General features: G+C 49.7%; 1 protein-coding gene across 1 annotated transcript in view; it reads left to right on the top strand.

The window, feature by feature from the left end:
• The window catches only part of EFR3B (EFR3 homolog B), an 83,179-nt gene that overhangs the window by 40,585 nt on the left and 26,247 nt on the right, over positions 1-16,347 (top strand). The window contains exon 4 of the mRNA XM_047782512.1: positions 6,151-6,301. Coding sequence (XP_047638468.1) covers positions 6,151-6,301 — 151 coding nt within the window. The remainder of the gene's footprint in view (positions 1-6,150; positions 6,302-16,347) is intronic.

Below are 16,347 nucleotides of genomic sequence, written 5' to 3'. Positions count from 1 at the left end.
CAGCAGTGATAACCAGACGTGGGCAGGGAGAGGATAAGATGCGAATTTCAAGGTACCGCTCCTCATTCTGGGCTCTGAGGGGCACAGCAGCCAAGAGTGAGAATTCCTCAGAGTTTTGTCCTTCTTTTTCTGTTTTCCTTCTGGTTCAACCCAGCTGCTAGAACACCCCTAGAAACCGGAGCACAAGGGAGGTAGCTGCAGTGCTGGGTGAGACGCAGGGTCGGCTGGCAGTGACCGCGTGCACAAGTCCATGTTTGGATCTGTCAGGTTCCCCCAGGCCTGGAGCCCCAGAGGGTGGAGATGCCTGTGTTAACAAGGGGTGGGCTGCTCCCCAAGAAGCCTGGCCCTGGAGCTGACCTGCGGCAGGGGCAGAGGCTCCTGAGATACACAGGCCCCAGAGGGACCTTGAACCTGGTTGGAGGACAGAGATATGAGATAAATGAGAGGGTCATCCTTCCTCCCTTGGCTGAGGTCCGCTCCTACTTCTGGGTTCCTCAAACCCAGAAGGTTCTGTCCAGCAGTAGGGACATGACTAAATACATTCAAATTGCCCAGAATAAGAAGTTCTTTGTCAGGGCTGCTGCTCTTGGAGTGATTCGCAGGCAGGGACTGGCCCTGCTAAAGCTGCCCCCTCTCTCTGCCTGCTCGTCCCCACCTCTGGTCCTGGACCTGCTTTCCTCTCCAACCAAGTCTGGTCCCCAGGCTTTGCCAGCTCCTCTTTTCCTGGAGGCTCCCAGGGCTACTCCTGACTGAGTGGAAGGTGTGGCAGCAGAGCCAGCTGCCTCTTCTGGAATTCAAGACAAAGCACTTCCTGCCTGGCTCCTGAGCACCAGGCCCCCTGCAGCTTTGCCTCTGTTGCTATAACTCGCCTTCTGCCTTCGTTGGCCTGTGACTCTCAGTTCCTGGTGTTATAACCTGCCAAGTGGCTTCTTCTGATCTCAGCTGCTGCCCATGAACCCTAGCCCATCCCGGATTCCTTGGGTTCTGCCTTCTTCACCTGCTAGGAAGCCCTACTAATACATCCAAGACCCTCAGTCCTCAGCTGCGGCTGTGGTCTCTAATCTGCTCTTGCTTTTTCCTGGGACTTCTGTGGTGGGCCAGTCCTAACCAGCTCCTTCCTGCTCCAATGACCCAGTCAGGCCAGTTTCTCTGATCTATTATTACACTGGGCCCCTTTCAGGACACCACACATAGGTCAGATCTTGGCTGAGACTGACCCGTCTGGCCCCAGTCCTCTTGAGCGGCCATCACCTGGAAAAGTCCATGCTCTGTTCCCTTTGAGAGTCTAGATTTAAGGGATAAGGCATATCCAGGAAGGTTCCAGGGTCCCACTGACTTCTAAGCTTCTAAGACACTTTGAAAAGCTCCAAGGTCACAAGTTCGATCTTTCCATCCCTAGTGTGAGAATTGAAGATGGGGGTTGAAGGAAAGAGTAAGCCAAGAACCAGGCCTTAAACTTCTTCACTTTTCAGTTTCACTTCCACTGTAATTTTCACTTTCCATCAAAATTTCCACTCCTGGTCGGAAGCCAATTTTTTTTTTTTTTTTTTTCCCCTGGCTAGCAAAGGATGGTTTTCCTTATCGGGATTTTTCTGGGAATTTTTTTACAGGAAAAGGAAAAGCAGCAATCTCAGCTCTGGGATTTGAGAGGCCTTCTATTTTCTTCTCTTGCCAAATTCCACCCCACCCCTTCCTTTCCCTCATTTACACTCTGTGAAATCACGGTGAAACCCTTCCTACAGAAGGATGCTGGGATAGCTCATGAAGGAAGAGATGTTGGAGCTCCTGTTGGGGCTCTGTGGTAATGAGCCCAACTAGCATCCATGAGGATGCAGGTTTGATCCCTGGCCTTGATCAACAGGTTAAGGATTCAGCGTTGCCATGAGCTAGGGTGTAGGTCGCAGATGCAGCTTGGATTCTGTGTTGCTGTGGCTGTGGCGTAAGCCGGTGGCCACGACTCCAATTCAACCCTTAGCCTGGGAACTTCAATATACTGTGGGTGTGGCGCTAAAAAGACAAAAGACAAAAGAAAAAAAAGAGTAAAAGAAGAGATGTCCACACTGCCTGCTTCTACTTCCCACCTGCCATGTTTGGTTGCCAGAATGTGTCTGGGTTTCTCTGCGGGTCATTAGGAAGGGTGCTGGCCCAGGCTTCTCTAAACTTGCAGGAGTCGGACTGCTTCACAGTCAGCACAGGGGACCTGGATGCTGCCAGGACTGGTCCGCAAGGCACGGCAGGTCTCCTGCACTGTGACTGCGACAGCCTCGGAGGGGCCAGGCTATCTCTAGCCAGGACTGGCCGGCCCTCCAGGACCAGAGGATCATGACTGCAACAAAGGAACCCAAAGGCCCAGGGCTGCCTTTGCATTTAAAAGACACTGAGGGAGTTCCCGTCGTGTTCCCGTCGTCGTGGTGCAGGGGTTAACGAATCCGACTAGGAAACATGAGGTTGTGGGTTCAATCCCTGCCCTTGCTCAGTGGGTTAAGGATCTGGCATTGCCGTGAGCTGTGGTGTGGGTTGCAGACGTGGCTCGGATCCCACATTGCTGTGGCTCTGGCATAGGTGGGCGGCTATAGCTCTGATTAGACCCCTAGCCTGGGAACCTCCATATGCCGCAGGAAGCGGCCCTAGAAAAGGCAAAAAGACAAAAAAAAAACCAAAAAAAAAAAACAAAAAACCACACTCTGAGGACCCAACAGGACCAGATGCATTTGTGACTGTGCCGAGAGAGAGCTATTTACTAACATTTTCATTTGATGATATTAAGTAATAATAATAACTGACCTGGCTCGTAGGTAAAAGAAATAAACATTTTACAAAGGGGAGAGTTCAGAATAGAGGGGCTGTTTTTCTTCTGCTTGCTTGGTAGAGACGTTAGGTCCGGGGTACTGAAGGAATGGTCGCTGATGTGTTTAGAAAAGGACGTTTAGAAGGCGTCCTGACTGCTGTTACTTCATACACTCGGATTTGCAAAGCTGGCTCATGTGTGAGGCGCTTCGGATGCGCAGTGTCTGAAAAAGAGCGGCTGTCGCTGGAGCCTCTGCGGAGCTGTGTTGTGATTTTGCGGTGCCGTCAGAGCTCATCCTGTCGTCATGCGTTCTTTTTATTTAACCAAACTCTGTTTTAAAGCAAAGACTAGCTAATCAAGAAATTTGTACTATCTGCCTAACCCTCAAAGACAGGTATGATTCGGATCAAGACATAAAGAAGCACGCATCTTTAATTCACCCCGTTATTTACGCATATAAACCTGACTCTGGGCGGCTTTATCATTTCAAAAGCCTGTAGCGACTGCTTGTCCTCTGTCTTTAAGAGAAGCCTTTGGCTACTTGCTTTGACTTAAAGGCATCAGCCTGACTCCTTAGCACCCAGGTAGGTTTGGGGGTTCTCCACTCACTCTGTCTTTGCCTGTGCTTTCTTTATCGGGAAGTTCTTTTCTTTTTTCTTTCCTCTTCTCTTCTTTTTTTTTTGTTTTTTTTGTTTTTTCTTTTTACGGCCGCACCCATGGCATATGGAAGTTCCCAGGCTAGGGGTTCAATCAGAGCTGTAGCCCCTGGCCTACATCACAGCTGCATCCAAGCTGCATCTGCAACCTATGCCACAGCTCACTGCAACACTGGATCCTTAACCCACTGAGTGAGCCAGGGATCGAACCCACATCCTCCTGGATCCTAGTCAGGTTCTTAACCCGCTGACCCACGGTGAGAACTCCAGGAAGTACTTTTCTACTCCACGTGGCTTGGCCCTAGGAGTAGAGGGCTGAACTCTGTAATGGACACAGGAGCCACACTCCGAGTCTGTGGAGTCTTGTGAAGCACTGCCCTTCTGCAGGATAGAGTCGTGTTCAGCCTTAACTTCTCTTTCCTGGGAGGGCAGACACTTGAGTTGCTCTGGGTTGCTCAGATTCACTTTTATTTGTACCCGAGGGTTTCTAAAGCACTCCTAAACCTGATTAGCAGATACTTGTGTTATTTAGGGCATACAGAGACTCAAGAATACAGTGGCTCCAGCAATAAGAAGTATTTTTTTCTCTCTCTCATGCAACACTTCAGTCTGGTCAGTGGACTCTGCTCCACAAGGTCACCCAGGGCTTCCACCTCTGGCTGTCTGGTGGCTGCCACTCTGCAGCCAGCAGGAAGAGGGAAGAGTGGATGTGGAGGGCAATCCCCTCTTTTAAGCGAGTGAGGCTGACCTTGCTTGCATCACGCCCCCTCATTTTAATGACAACATTCAGTCATGTGACCTCACCGAGCAGCAAGGGAGGCTGGGAAATGTTCCCAGTGAGCAGCTACAAGCTCAGCTAAACATCTGAATTACTAGGGAAATGGGCAAAAATAGATTCCAGGGGAGACATCTAGCATTCTGCCCCAGACACATAACTCTTTAATGAAAATCACAAAGATTTTTAACCAGAAGAGTTTTGCAGAGGCTCCCTTATTAGAAGTTAAAAGATAACCTTTCTTGAGGGATGTCTACCTTGTTTTCTTTAGAAATGCAAGTGCTTCGTAAGTGAGGACTTATACCTTTCATGATGTTTCTTTTTTGACCATATGCCTGTTATGTCACTCTCATGGAACAAATGTGGGTTTGAGCTTGGACACGTTCCTAGTTCTCATGGGGAATTTGATGTGCGGCAGTTTTCTTGAGATTTAAGAGAAGCATTGAAGAAGACGGTGACTGGAGGTTGTCCTGCAACAGCTAGTCTGGAAAGGACTGAGTGTTTGTAGCCTGGAGAAGAGAACAAGGAAAACCAGAGTGTTGTTTTCAAGTGGTTGAAGGGCCGGCAGGTCGAAGAGGTCAGCCCTCTTTTTTGCTGCTCCTAAAAGTGGAATTACGAAATAAAAGACAGAGGTCATTACACTTTGCTTGAAATGCAAAGAAGTTTTTCTTTGGTGGTCCAAAAATGGGATGGATGGACTTCTCTGCTGAGCTGGTCACCATTGGAGGTTGTATATTCCTACTTTCTGAACATATGCACTTGGGTTTTTGATTTTAGAAGAATTAAGTAGTTAGGGACTTAGAACTGACACAGGGCACCTTCTTCAAGGAGACGAGAATTTTCATTCTGTGTCTATCTTACTCTCCAGGAGGTGAAAATGCCTCTTGGGCAGGGTTGGTGTTACCCAAACATGGTCACACTGGCAGCCATGTTGTTTGGGTCATACTTCGTTATAGAACCTGGGAGGGCTTCGAATACAAATCTTGCAATTTTATGTTCTTTAACCTTTGCAGTTGGTTGGTCCTCAAGCCCCTTTCGGATTCTTCATTAAGTTTTCCACTTTCTCCCCACTCTAGTGTGGGAAGGAAGGCCCTTTCCTTCTTTGGAACCCTCATGGGATGTCATTTTTTCGGGGAGCATTTCTTATTTTCCCTTTAAAGGAAATATCTGTGCATTTATCTTTTTTTTTTTTTTTTTTTTTAGGGCTGCACCCATGGGCTATGGAAGTGCCCAGGCCAGGGGTTGAATTTGTGCTGTAGCTCCCGGCCTACCCCACAGCCACAGCCATGCGGGATCCTGGTTGTGTCTGTGACACCACAGCTCACGGCAATGCCCGATCCTCAACCCACTGATTGAGGCCAGGGATCGAACCTGCATCCTCATGGACGCTAGTCGGATTTGTTTCCACTGCACCACATCAGGAACTCTCTCTGTGCATGTATCTTATATCTCCAATTCTAGCCTCCTTAAGTCAAAGGATTTCTTCATCCTTACCCCCCTGCAATGACTAGAACAGAGCTTTGCCTCAGTGGGTGCTCAACAAACACTTCTTAACTTGGACTGAAGAGTTCTCTGACCTCCCTGGGTTTAGGTTCAGAAGCTGCTCTTCCGGGCAGCAGCAAGTCTTGTGTTTGCTCAGGAAATTGTTGGTACATCTTGCCTGTCCTCCTGTTCTTCGTGTGTAAAATAAGGGGCTGCATGAATGCATCTCTAATCTCCCTTCCAGCTCTGCTTCCTTCTGGGTCTCAGCGCTGGGCTGGAGTGGGCACTCGGCGGAACGGCTGTGCAGACATTGGCAGCCTGTGGACGAGCCGCGTTCCCCAGATGCTGCCCACGTGGTCACTGTGCTGCCACCTAGATTGCCCCAGTCACCGGGTTGGGGGTGGAAGGGGCATGAGGCCGAGGGACGGCAGTGGCACCGCTCTCCCCAGGTACGTGTGCATCGCCATGGAGGCGCTGGACCAGCTGCTCATGGCCTGTCACTGCCAGAGCATCAACCTCTTCGTGGAGAGTTTCCTCAAGATGGTGGCCAAGCTCCTCGAATCAGAGAAGCCCAACCTCCAGATCCTCGGCACCAACTCGGTAGGGAGGCCTCGGGGCTCTGGGGGTGGGAGTGTGTGTGGGGGGGAACCTTTAGGTCAGCATTGTCCTAATCCATTTCTATTTGGTTTCTGCTGTTTAAAAATGATTTTTCCCTGGAGTTCCTGTTGGGGTGGGGTGCAGTGGAAACGAATCCAACGAGTATCTATGGGATGGGGGTTCGATCCCTGGCCTCGCTCAGTGGGTTAAGGATCCGGTGTTGCCGGGAGCTGTGGTGTGGGTCACAGACACAGGCTCGAATCCTGCGTTGCTGTGGCTCTGGTACCGTAGGCCAGCGGCTACAGCTCTGATTCGACCCCTAGCCTGGGAATCTCCATATGCTTCAGGTGCAGCCCTAAAAATAAAAGAATTCAAAATAAAAATAAAAAGGCAGTTATTCCTTTGAGAGCAGAGGGGGCCCAGTGCCCTCAGAACGTGGCCCCGGACTCCACGGGGCATAGTTTGTTTTTGATTTTTTCTTATTACTCAATGAATTTGTTACATTTATAGTTGTACAGTGATCACCACAATCCAATTTTATAGGATTTCCAACCCACAACCGCATGGGGCACACTTTGAAAGATGTCCAGGTTATGCTGCTTTCAAAGGGAGGATAAACTGATATTCACAGGACAGAGGCATCAGATAAGTGGAAAGATCACGGGGAAGCAGGAAACAGGGATTCTGGCATCGTTCTGCCCTTTCCTTGCTGGGTAACCTCGAGCAGGTTATCTTTCATGAGCCTCTTTTCACTGATACCCTCCGAGTTCACAGACTGAACTCAGTCCAAGCTTTGTCATGCTGGTCTCAGTACAGTGGCTGCTGTCCTGAGGGCTGATGGTCTGGGGAGAGAAGAGCTCTCAGACGTGTCAAGAATGCCCGGCTTTGTGTATGTCTAACATACTCAAATATCCCGGTGGCTTTCTTCAATTTCTTGCTTTCTCTCCCCGTCAGGGAATACTTTCAGCTCCAGGTCTTTATGCAGCTTGATGTTAAAAGCCCTGGCATTCAACTGTTTTACAGGTACCACCGTAAAAAAAAAAAAAAAAAGTTTGAGGTTTGCCCCCCCAGCCTGTCCAACCTGCCTTTTCTGAATTTTTATTGCACAATCACAACGACTTTCCTCTTCTGCCTGAGTTGATGTAACCAGAAGGTAGTCTTTCAACGTTTCTTTCAAAGTCCAGACCTGAAAACCTATTGCCCTCTCTCCTCTCTCTGCGAGCCAGCTAGCTGCCTTTGACAAATTACATATACAGTCGCTGAGGATAAAGTCTTTTGTCACGTTGCCCTGGCAACAGCTTCAAATACTGTTTCACTTGCCCCGTTTAAGATAACTATAGTCTAGAAGAGAACATCTGAATGGAAAATAAACCAGTCCTCACGCATCCAGAGGGCATCTCGCTGCGGGGGACACAGAAGCAGGTGGCTGCCAGCTTTCGTGTTCCCTACAGCAAATGCTGGCCGGGGGAAGGCGTTTCATTAGCTCGGCCTTGAAGATTCAGGGTCCTGCAGATTCCTAGATTCCTCATCGCAGTGAATCACAGCATTAACAAAGGAGAGAGTTGACTAATGATTACTGTTGCTGGAGACAGTGGAGAGCATATAAGGACAGGTAATGATAAGTAAGTCGAGTCAAATAATTGCAATAGATTGGGAGTGCGGATTCGGAGGCAGCTTTTGCTAGCGGTGTCCCCCAAAGCAGATGCTCTTTCCAGCTTTCTAAGCCTCGGAACGTCTCTCTCTTCTTCCTCCCTCCCTCCCTTCTCCCTCCCTTCCTCCCTCCCCCTTCCCTCCCCCCCCCCTCCCTCTCCTCATCCTTAATGGATATGTATCCAAATTGTGCTTGAGCACCCAAGGATGGAAGCTACGCTGAAACTTGTCACAAAAAGTCTGATTTTACTAATACTATTCCTGCACATTATATGCAGTAAAGTATAATTTTAAAAATTTAGGTGATGCTGTCAAGTCTTTAATGAGAATAGCTGAACTTGGGATGACGACGAGGGACCAGGCAAGTGAGGAGATGGTAGGGAGCCCAGGGCAGCTCAGCTCAATTATTTGCTTAGGGATTTGCTTCTGTTCACCTGCCTCGTTGCCTGATGGGTACAAATGTGTGTCTCAAGGACAGCGCAGTGACCATGTGTCCTGACCTTTTGAGGTCTCTCTCTAAGGATAAACTGAAAATATTAAATCTGAGAATGCCAAGATCCTTTACCTAAACGATCTAATATATTAGCCTAATGTAAATAGTCAAATATAAAGGGTCATATTTTTTAAAAATTATTTTTAGGGTCACACCTATGGCATATGGAAGTTTCCAGGCTAGGGGTTGAACTGGAGCTGTAGTTGCCAGTCTACGCCACAGCCACAGCAGCGTGGAATCTGAGCAGCGTCTTCAACCTACACCACAGCTCAGGGCAACGCCGGATCCTTAACCCACTGAGTGAGGCCAGGGATCAAATCCACGTCCTCGTGGATACTAGTCGGGTTCATTACTGCTGAGCCACAGTGGGAACTCCCTGTATAGCTTATTTAATCCTATAAAATAACAGGTGTTGGTACAGATGTGTAGAAATTGGAAGCTTGCTAGTGGAAACGTAAGACGGTGCGTACGCTATGGAGAACAGTTTAGTGATGCCTTCAACAGCTAACCGTATAGAATTACCATATGACTCAGCAGCTCTCCCTAGACATACCTCGAAAAGAACTGAAACAGACCCTCAAACAAATATTTGTCCACCAATGTCCATAGCAGCGCTATTCGCAATAGCCCAAAGATGAAAAACGACCAGAAGGCCACATATTGTCTTTCCATTTATATCAGATATCCAGAACAGGTGAATCCATGGAGACAGAAAGCAGCTGGTGTTTGCCAGGGGCTGAGGGAGAGAGGAATGGGAAGTGATGATTAATGACTAAGAAGTATGTTTTCTTTGGGGATTTTTAAATTATTATTACTATTGGCTGCACCCATGGCATAAAGTTCCCAGGCCAGAGATCGAACCTGTGCCACAGCAGCAACCCGAGCCACAGCAGTGACAATGCCAGATCCTTAACCCACTATACCACTAGGGAACTCCCTATGCCCAGTATTTTAAACTGTGGTTCTGTTGTTGATGGCAGAAAGTTGCGTGGCTCAGGATGTCCATCTGCAGAAGAGGGAAGGGCTGACTTCTGCTTGGAGGGAGTTGGCGAGAGCTGAAGTGAGGCTGACCAGCTCAGCTTCCATTTTCTGGACCAGGGGAGAGCTGGCTTTGCAATGTCAATATTTGGAGCTTGCTTTCTTTCTATTGACCCAGCCACTTAGAACTCGGTTTTCACAAAACCATGGCTCTTTCCTGCCCGTGCCAGAGGGTTGGCGATCTCCTCCTTTGCTGTGCATGAAGAGCTGAAACTTTGATCTTGAAAGGGTGGCCCTAGTGGTTCCCACGGCCTTTGAAGTGTCACATCCTCACAGTTTCTGGTTTGTTACTATGGAGACCTACGTCATCACTGCAATATTAAAAAAAAAAAAAGACAAAAACCCAACTTTATTGTTGCACAGTCTTGTGCATTAGGCAAGTGGCATTTTAACAAAAGTTGTTTGTAAGCTACAAATGAGCGATGGTAGGACCTAGACAGGAAGTTCCTGCTGTATCAGGCATTTAAAACCATTAGTGAGTCACACACAGGTTAGTGGGCCCAGTGAAAACGCATGGTGTATGGACTTCGAGCCACAAATCCCCTGGGGGAAATGAGATGGCAGCTGTTGACTGTGATGGGTTGGTCACAGCAAGCCTACAAGGCAGCTCTTTCTCGTTAGCCCCATTTTACAGATGGGCCACTGAGGCACAGGGCGGTTAAGTAACCTGCCCCAGATCAGCCTCCTACTAAGTGGGAGGTGGGATTCAGAAATGCTTCTGGGAGTTCCCACTGTGGTGCAATGGGATCAGCAGCATCTTTGGAGCAATGGGATGCAGCCTACAGTGAGGCCAGGGGTCAAATCCACGTCCTCGTGGATACTAGTCGGGTTCATTACTGCTGAGCCACAGTGGGAACTCCCTGTATAGCTTTTTTAATCCTATAAAATAACAGGTGTTGGTACAGATGTGTAGAAATTGGAAGCTTGCTAGTGGAAACGTAAGACGGTGCGTACGCTGTGGAGAACAGTTTAGTGATGCCTTCAACAGCTAACCGTATAGAATTACCATATGACTCAGCAGCTCTCCCTAGACATACCTCGAAAAGAACTGAAACAGACCCTCAAACAAATATTTGTCCACCAATGTCCATAGCAGCGCTATTCGCAATAGCCCAAAGATGAAAACGACCCAGAAGGCCACATATTGTCTTTCCATTTATATCAGATATCCAGAACAGGTGAATCCATGGAGACAGAAAGCAGCTGGTGTTTGCCAGGGGCTGAGGGAGAGAGGAATGGGAAGTGACGATTAATGACTAAGAAGTATGTTTTCTTGGATCCCCAGCCTAGCACAGTGGGTTAAGGAGCCAGCGTTGCTGCAGCTGTGGCTGGCGTAGGTCGCACCTGCAGCCCAGATCTGATCTCTGACCTGGGAACTCCCTTTGCTGTGGGGTACCAAAAAGAAAGAAGGAAGGAAGGAAGGAAGAGAGAAAGAGAAAGAAATGCATCCAGCTCAGAACCCCCTCTCATAGTCGTAGCTCTCTTCTGTCTCGAATAGGAGGGATGAAATTCTACTTTAAACCCTAGAGTTTCAACCTCATCTCATCCAGGTTTGGGCATGTTTTTCAGGTGGACTCGTGCAATGGCTGTGGTCCCTTGACCAGGGCCCCTATGAGGCATCCTCTGAACCATGATTACCAGAGTTTCCATTGCAGCCTCCTCTTGTCTGCCCTGGAGGACTCAGGAGCAGCTGGAGGTGTGCTCTCTCAGAGCTGCACCCCTGGGACACTGCAGGCCACGGTTCCCTGATGGGGTCATCTGGGCAGGTCATCTGTGCTGTCATCCTTTCAGACTCGGGGAAGGGAAGCTCCTCCTATCGAGCTATCAAACCAAGGATGCTCCGAGATCCTGGTACCAAAAGGTGCCTGTTTTATTAGCCCTGGTGCCGCCTGTACTGTAATGAACAGGGCTCACACTCTCTGGATGGCATCAGGTGCACTGTCATCACCAGACCTCATGACAACTGGAGTCCTGGCAGGTCCTGGAGAGCGAGGGATGGAATGACTCAGCCTGAGCCTGCAGGCTGCAGCCTTCTGGACAGTTCTAGGCTTCAGAGGTGGAACCATGGCAGGGTCACCCATCCAATGCTTGGTTCAGCCCCAAACTGCCCCAGTTCAAAGGAGGCAGCCATCTCTCCAGCCGTAACTTGCCTCCATGACTGAGGACATGGTTTCCTGTATTTTCCCAACATAGTGCTTAAGACGTGTCCCTCCTGGCCTGCCTGGGAACATTTCTGTAGCTACTGGTCCAGCTCACCCTTAAAAGGACCCAGGACACGGGGTCTGTAGATGCCCTATCCCAGTAACTCCAGGGGAGGAGGGGGGGGGGTTGTTCAGAATGCAGATTCCTAGGTCCTACCATCAGAGAGTTTTATGCAACGGGCCTGGGGTAGCTCAGAAGTCTGCATGTTCAGCAAGCTCCCCAGGTCTTCTGATGTGCACTATAATTAAAAAACCCCTGGTAGGAGTTCCCATCGTGGCGCAGTGGTGAATCTGACTAGGAACCATGAGGCTGCGGGTTCGATCCCTGGCCTTGCTCAGCGGGTTAAGGATCCGGTGTTGTCATGAGCTGCGGTGTAGGTTGCAGATGCGGCTTGGATCCCGCGTTGCTGTGGCTCTGGCATAGGCCGGCGGCGACAGCTCCGATTCGACCCCTAGCCTGGGAACCTCCATGTGCCCCAGGAGCGGCTCAAGAAGTGGCAAAAAGACAAACAAACAAACAAACAAACACCCTGGTAGAGGGCAAAGAGCATCAGAGTAACAGAATTCCCAAGTCTGAGCCCCAGCTCCACCTGTCACAAGTCGGTTGACCTGACATCTTTCACTGGCTCCCTTAGAGCTTCACAGTGGGAGCAATATAAAGCAACTAAGTTTGCTGGTTTGCCAAAAATGACAGCGGATAATGGATATTTCGGTAAGCTGAAACATGGTCCCCGAAATATGTCCACATGCCAGTCCCTGGAACCTGCGAACGGATTCCAGATCACCTGATCTGGAAATGGTCTCTGCTGATGTGATCAAGTCAAGGATCTAGAGATGGAGAGATCATCCTGGATTATCTGCGAGGGCCCTAGATGCAGTCACAAGGGTCTTAGGAAGGAGAAGCGGAGGGAATGATTTGAAGAGAGAGACAGATTGGAGTCATGAACCTCCTAGAAGGCGCTCTATGCATTTTAACTTTTTTTTTTTTCCTTAATACAGCCACACCCGCAACACATGGACGTTCCCAGGCTAGGGGTCAAATGGGAGCTTCAGCTGCCAGCCTACACCACAGCCACAGCAATGCGGGATCTGAACCCCATCTGTGACCTACACCACAGCTCATGGCAACGCCGAATCCTTCACCCACTGAGCGAGGCCAGGGATTGAAGCGGCATCCTCATGGATACTAGTCAGATTCATTTCCACTGAGTCATGATGGCAACTCCTCTGTTTGTTTGTTTGTTTATTTGTTAATGCATCTTAAAGAGAAGAAAACAAGTGCTGGACTGTGTTCTTTCCAGTCCTGCTGTGATGGTTGCCGGAGCTCCCCATTGAGCCCCACCCCTTAGCCCCTCAGTGCTGCGCTCTGTCCCACCCTATTGCACTAAATGACCTCCAGTCCACGAATGGTGCCTCAGGGGGCTTTGCCCTCGTCTTCCCACTTCCCTGCCATCTGTCCTCACTCCCACCCTCGGGCACCAGTTCACTGGGGGCTGGCTGTCAATCAACTTAGTTCCTTCTCTCCGCCCCCACCTCTGGCCCTGATGTATGTCAGCTGCATGGTCCATGCTGCCCATTTGGGCGCCTCCTCTGTGATCGCCCGGCTGGGCCCCTGTTGGTGGCACAGAGAGGGTCACACTGCACAGGAGCCCGGGGCTGAGAACACAGGTAAGCGCCCCCGGTCACCATGTTCACTGCAGACAGTGTCTTGAGCACCCCTCCGGGCAGGCTCTGTGCCATCCCTCTGCATACGCCCCCTCATTTAACCCTGGAGACCACCCTGTGGCCCTATCGTCCCCATTTGCAGATGAGGAAGCAGTGGCTCAAGAGGTACACAACCCCCATGGTCACACAGATGACAAGAGGCAGAGCGAGGAGACGGGGGCCTGTCTGACTGTGGGCCCAGGAGCGGGGAGCAGAGCCTTAACTTAAATAGAAGGACCATCATGTTAAAATCAAAATTTGAAAAGGAGACTCCAAACTAAGTTTCCAGGGAAGAAGAGTATAGAAGAGAAAAATCCAGGGGCCGGGAGAGTGAGATAAGAGTGAGGGAACTTCCCAGGGGGCTTAGCCGCTGTGGCTGCGGCCCATTGGGGATAGATTCAGAAGCGGCTGCTGGGTCCATCTAGAAAAAGGCTCCTGTGGTTCTAGAAAAGGAATCCCCATGCGTGCTTTCTACCCTGCATCACCTCTGTAGCTGTCATAATCTTTAGCAGCCCATTCAGCATGATGACAGTCATTTAGAATAGACCGGGCATGAATGTGGCGCTGGCCATGCCACCTGACTGGCCACCAGTCCTGCTGGTGGCTCCACAAGCCAGAGGAGGAAGAAAGTCAAAGTGGAACGTGAAGTGGCCTGGGTGTCATGTCCCCAGAGATGAGGAATCATTCAGAGAAGCATCCGTGTGGGGAGAGGTCGGGAGGGGAAGGGAGGAGCCCAGGTTGTCTGCCAGTGATTTCGTGTGTGTGTGTGTGTGTGTGTGTGTTTAGGGCCACACCCACAGCGTACGGAAGTTCCCAGGCTAGGGGTCACATCAGAACTGTAGCCGCCGGCCTGCACCACAGCCACAGCAACGGTGGATCTAAGCTGCATCTGCGACCTACACCACAGCTCAGGGCAATGCCAGATCCTTAAGCCACTGAGCGAGGCCAGGGATCAAACCCTCATCCTCACTGTTACTAGTTGGTTTCATTACTGCTGAGCCACGACGGGAATGCTGTCTGTCAGTGAACTTGCTGTGTTTCTCAAGTGGGAGCCTCAGACCTTCGAGCAGGTGACTCCCCAGCCCTCATCCCAGGCTGACTCAGTGCCTCCGGGGCTGGTGGCAGAAATCTTCCTGGCTATGGGGCCCCTTAGACTCTGTGGTGCCACAGTCTTTGGAGACCAGCGCCTCACTGCTCCATCCCTCTGGCTGCGTCTTCATCCTCTGCTCCTTCTCCCTGATGTCATCCACTGTCCCCCATCCCCAGAGCGGCTCCCCTGGGTCTGTCGGCCTGAGGAAGCACAGTGAGAATAAAGCCGGAGCCGGGAGATTTTTCTGGGCAGAGTCCCGCTAGAGAGGCTGCCGTGAGGAGGCACGGGGTTGAGACCTGGGCTTCTCCTGCCGGACCCTGGACAGTGATATGACATCTGTGGGTCTCAGTCTCTCTGTCTGGAAGATGAGAATAACAATAGCTCTCTAATAACTCAGAGTCATTTTAAGAAATGAAAGAGCTGCTGTATGTGAAATCCTTGGGGTAGCACCTGATACCTCTCTCTCTTTTTCTCTAATCTCTCTATATGTTCTAAATATCATTGCTACTGGCTCACAAACTGCTACACTAGTGGACATGAAGTTTGGTTATTCATTCTTCTGACAGACATTTGGGTCTATGCAGTCACTAAATATGAGGGACAAAGTCTTTGACTGTTTCTCCCAACTGGCCTCTTTTCTTTTTCAGTCTTGTTTTCGCTATGCTGAAAAGCATGTGTTCTTGCTTACACATCGTCTTATCTTAAGCTTCCTCATGATACTTGAAGCAGATCAATAAAAAAATAATAATAAAATAGAGGAAGGTGCCGCTATCGCATGCAGGTTAAGGATCCAGCATTGTCTGTTCAGGCATGGGTTCAATTCCCGGCCCGGCACAGTGGGTTAAGGATCCTGTGTTGGTGCAGCGGTGGCTTGGATTTGGTCCCTGGCCTGGGAACTTCCATATGTGGCCGAAAAAGAAAAAAAGAGAGATGCGAATGAAGATTTGGCTACTTACGCCACACATGGGAAAACCAAGACCTAACGGAAGTCAAATGCCTCCCTCAAAGGTCAACCCACCAGTTAGAGGTAGATCTGCGGTTAGAACCACATAGCTGTGTGACCCCTCTCAGGGGACAGACCAAGCCAGGCTTTGGCCATGGGCACTGCAGCCTGGAGCATCCTCTTGGTGGAGAAGAGCAGCGATGCACCCAAATTTGGTGTCAGCCTTGGTATCAGCCTAAGTCTGAATTCTAGCCTGTGGGGCTTAGGAAGGTCATAAAGCCAAAGGCCAGCCCTCTCATTGTTTCTGCAACTCCTGAACTTGAATCTAATCCATGATCTTCTGATCACAAGGATTGCCACTATGGCTCTTATGCAAAACCGCGTCAATGATGCAAGCGGTGTCCTTTGGAGTTATTGCTAATAGCAGAAGACTTGTTCCCAGGATGTGTGTGCATTTTAGACGTGACGTAGAAGAGATTTCCTTGTCTGCTCTGCATGTGGAGATTCTGTGAGTCAGCAGAAAATAAACGCCTATTTATTATTGCAAGAAGCACACACTTGGCCTTCCCGTTGTGGCGCAGCTGTAATGAACCCAACTAATATCCATGACGATTTGGGTTCCCTCCCCGACTTCGCTCGGTGGATCAAGGATCTGGTGTCACCATGAACTGTGGTGTAGGTCGCAGACACGGCTCGGATCGGGTGTTGCTGTGGCTGTGGTGTAGGCTGACAGCTGCAGCTCCCGAATTGACCCCTAGCCTGGGAACTTTCATATGCCATGGGTGTGGCCCTACAAAGCAGAACAAAACAAAACACTCTAATAATTAATGATGCCTGTGGAGATTGCTTATTTTTACCCCCCAAAAGTTAGGAGCAGCTTTTAAGGAGTTAAATGGGGAAATAGATTGATAATCGATACTGAATATTATG

Source organism: Phacochoerus africanus, chromosome 5 (assembly GCF_016906955.1).
Source record: "Phacochoerus africanus isolate WHEZ1 chromosome 5, ROS_Pafr_v1, whole genome shotgun sequence".
In the NCBI taxonomy this organism is placed as follows: domain Eukaryota; kingdom Metazoa; phylum Chordata; class Mammalia; order Artiodactyla; family Suidae; genus Phacochoerus; species Phacochoerus africanus.
This window is presented reverse-complemented; position numbering and strand designations above follow the sequence as displayed.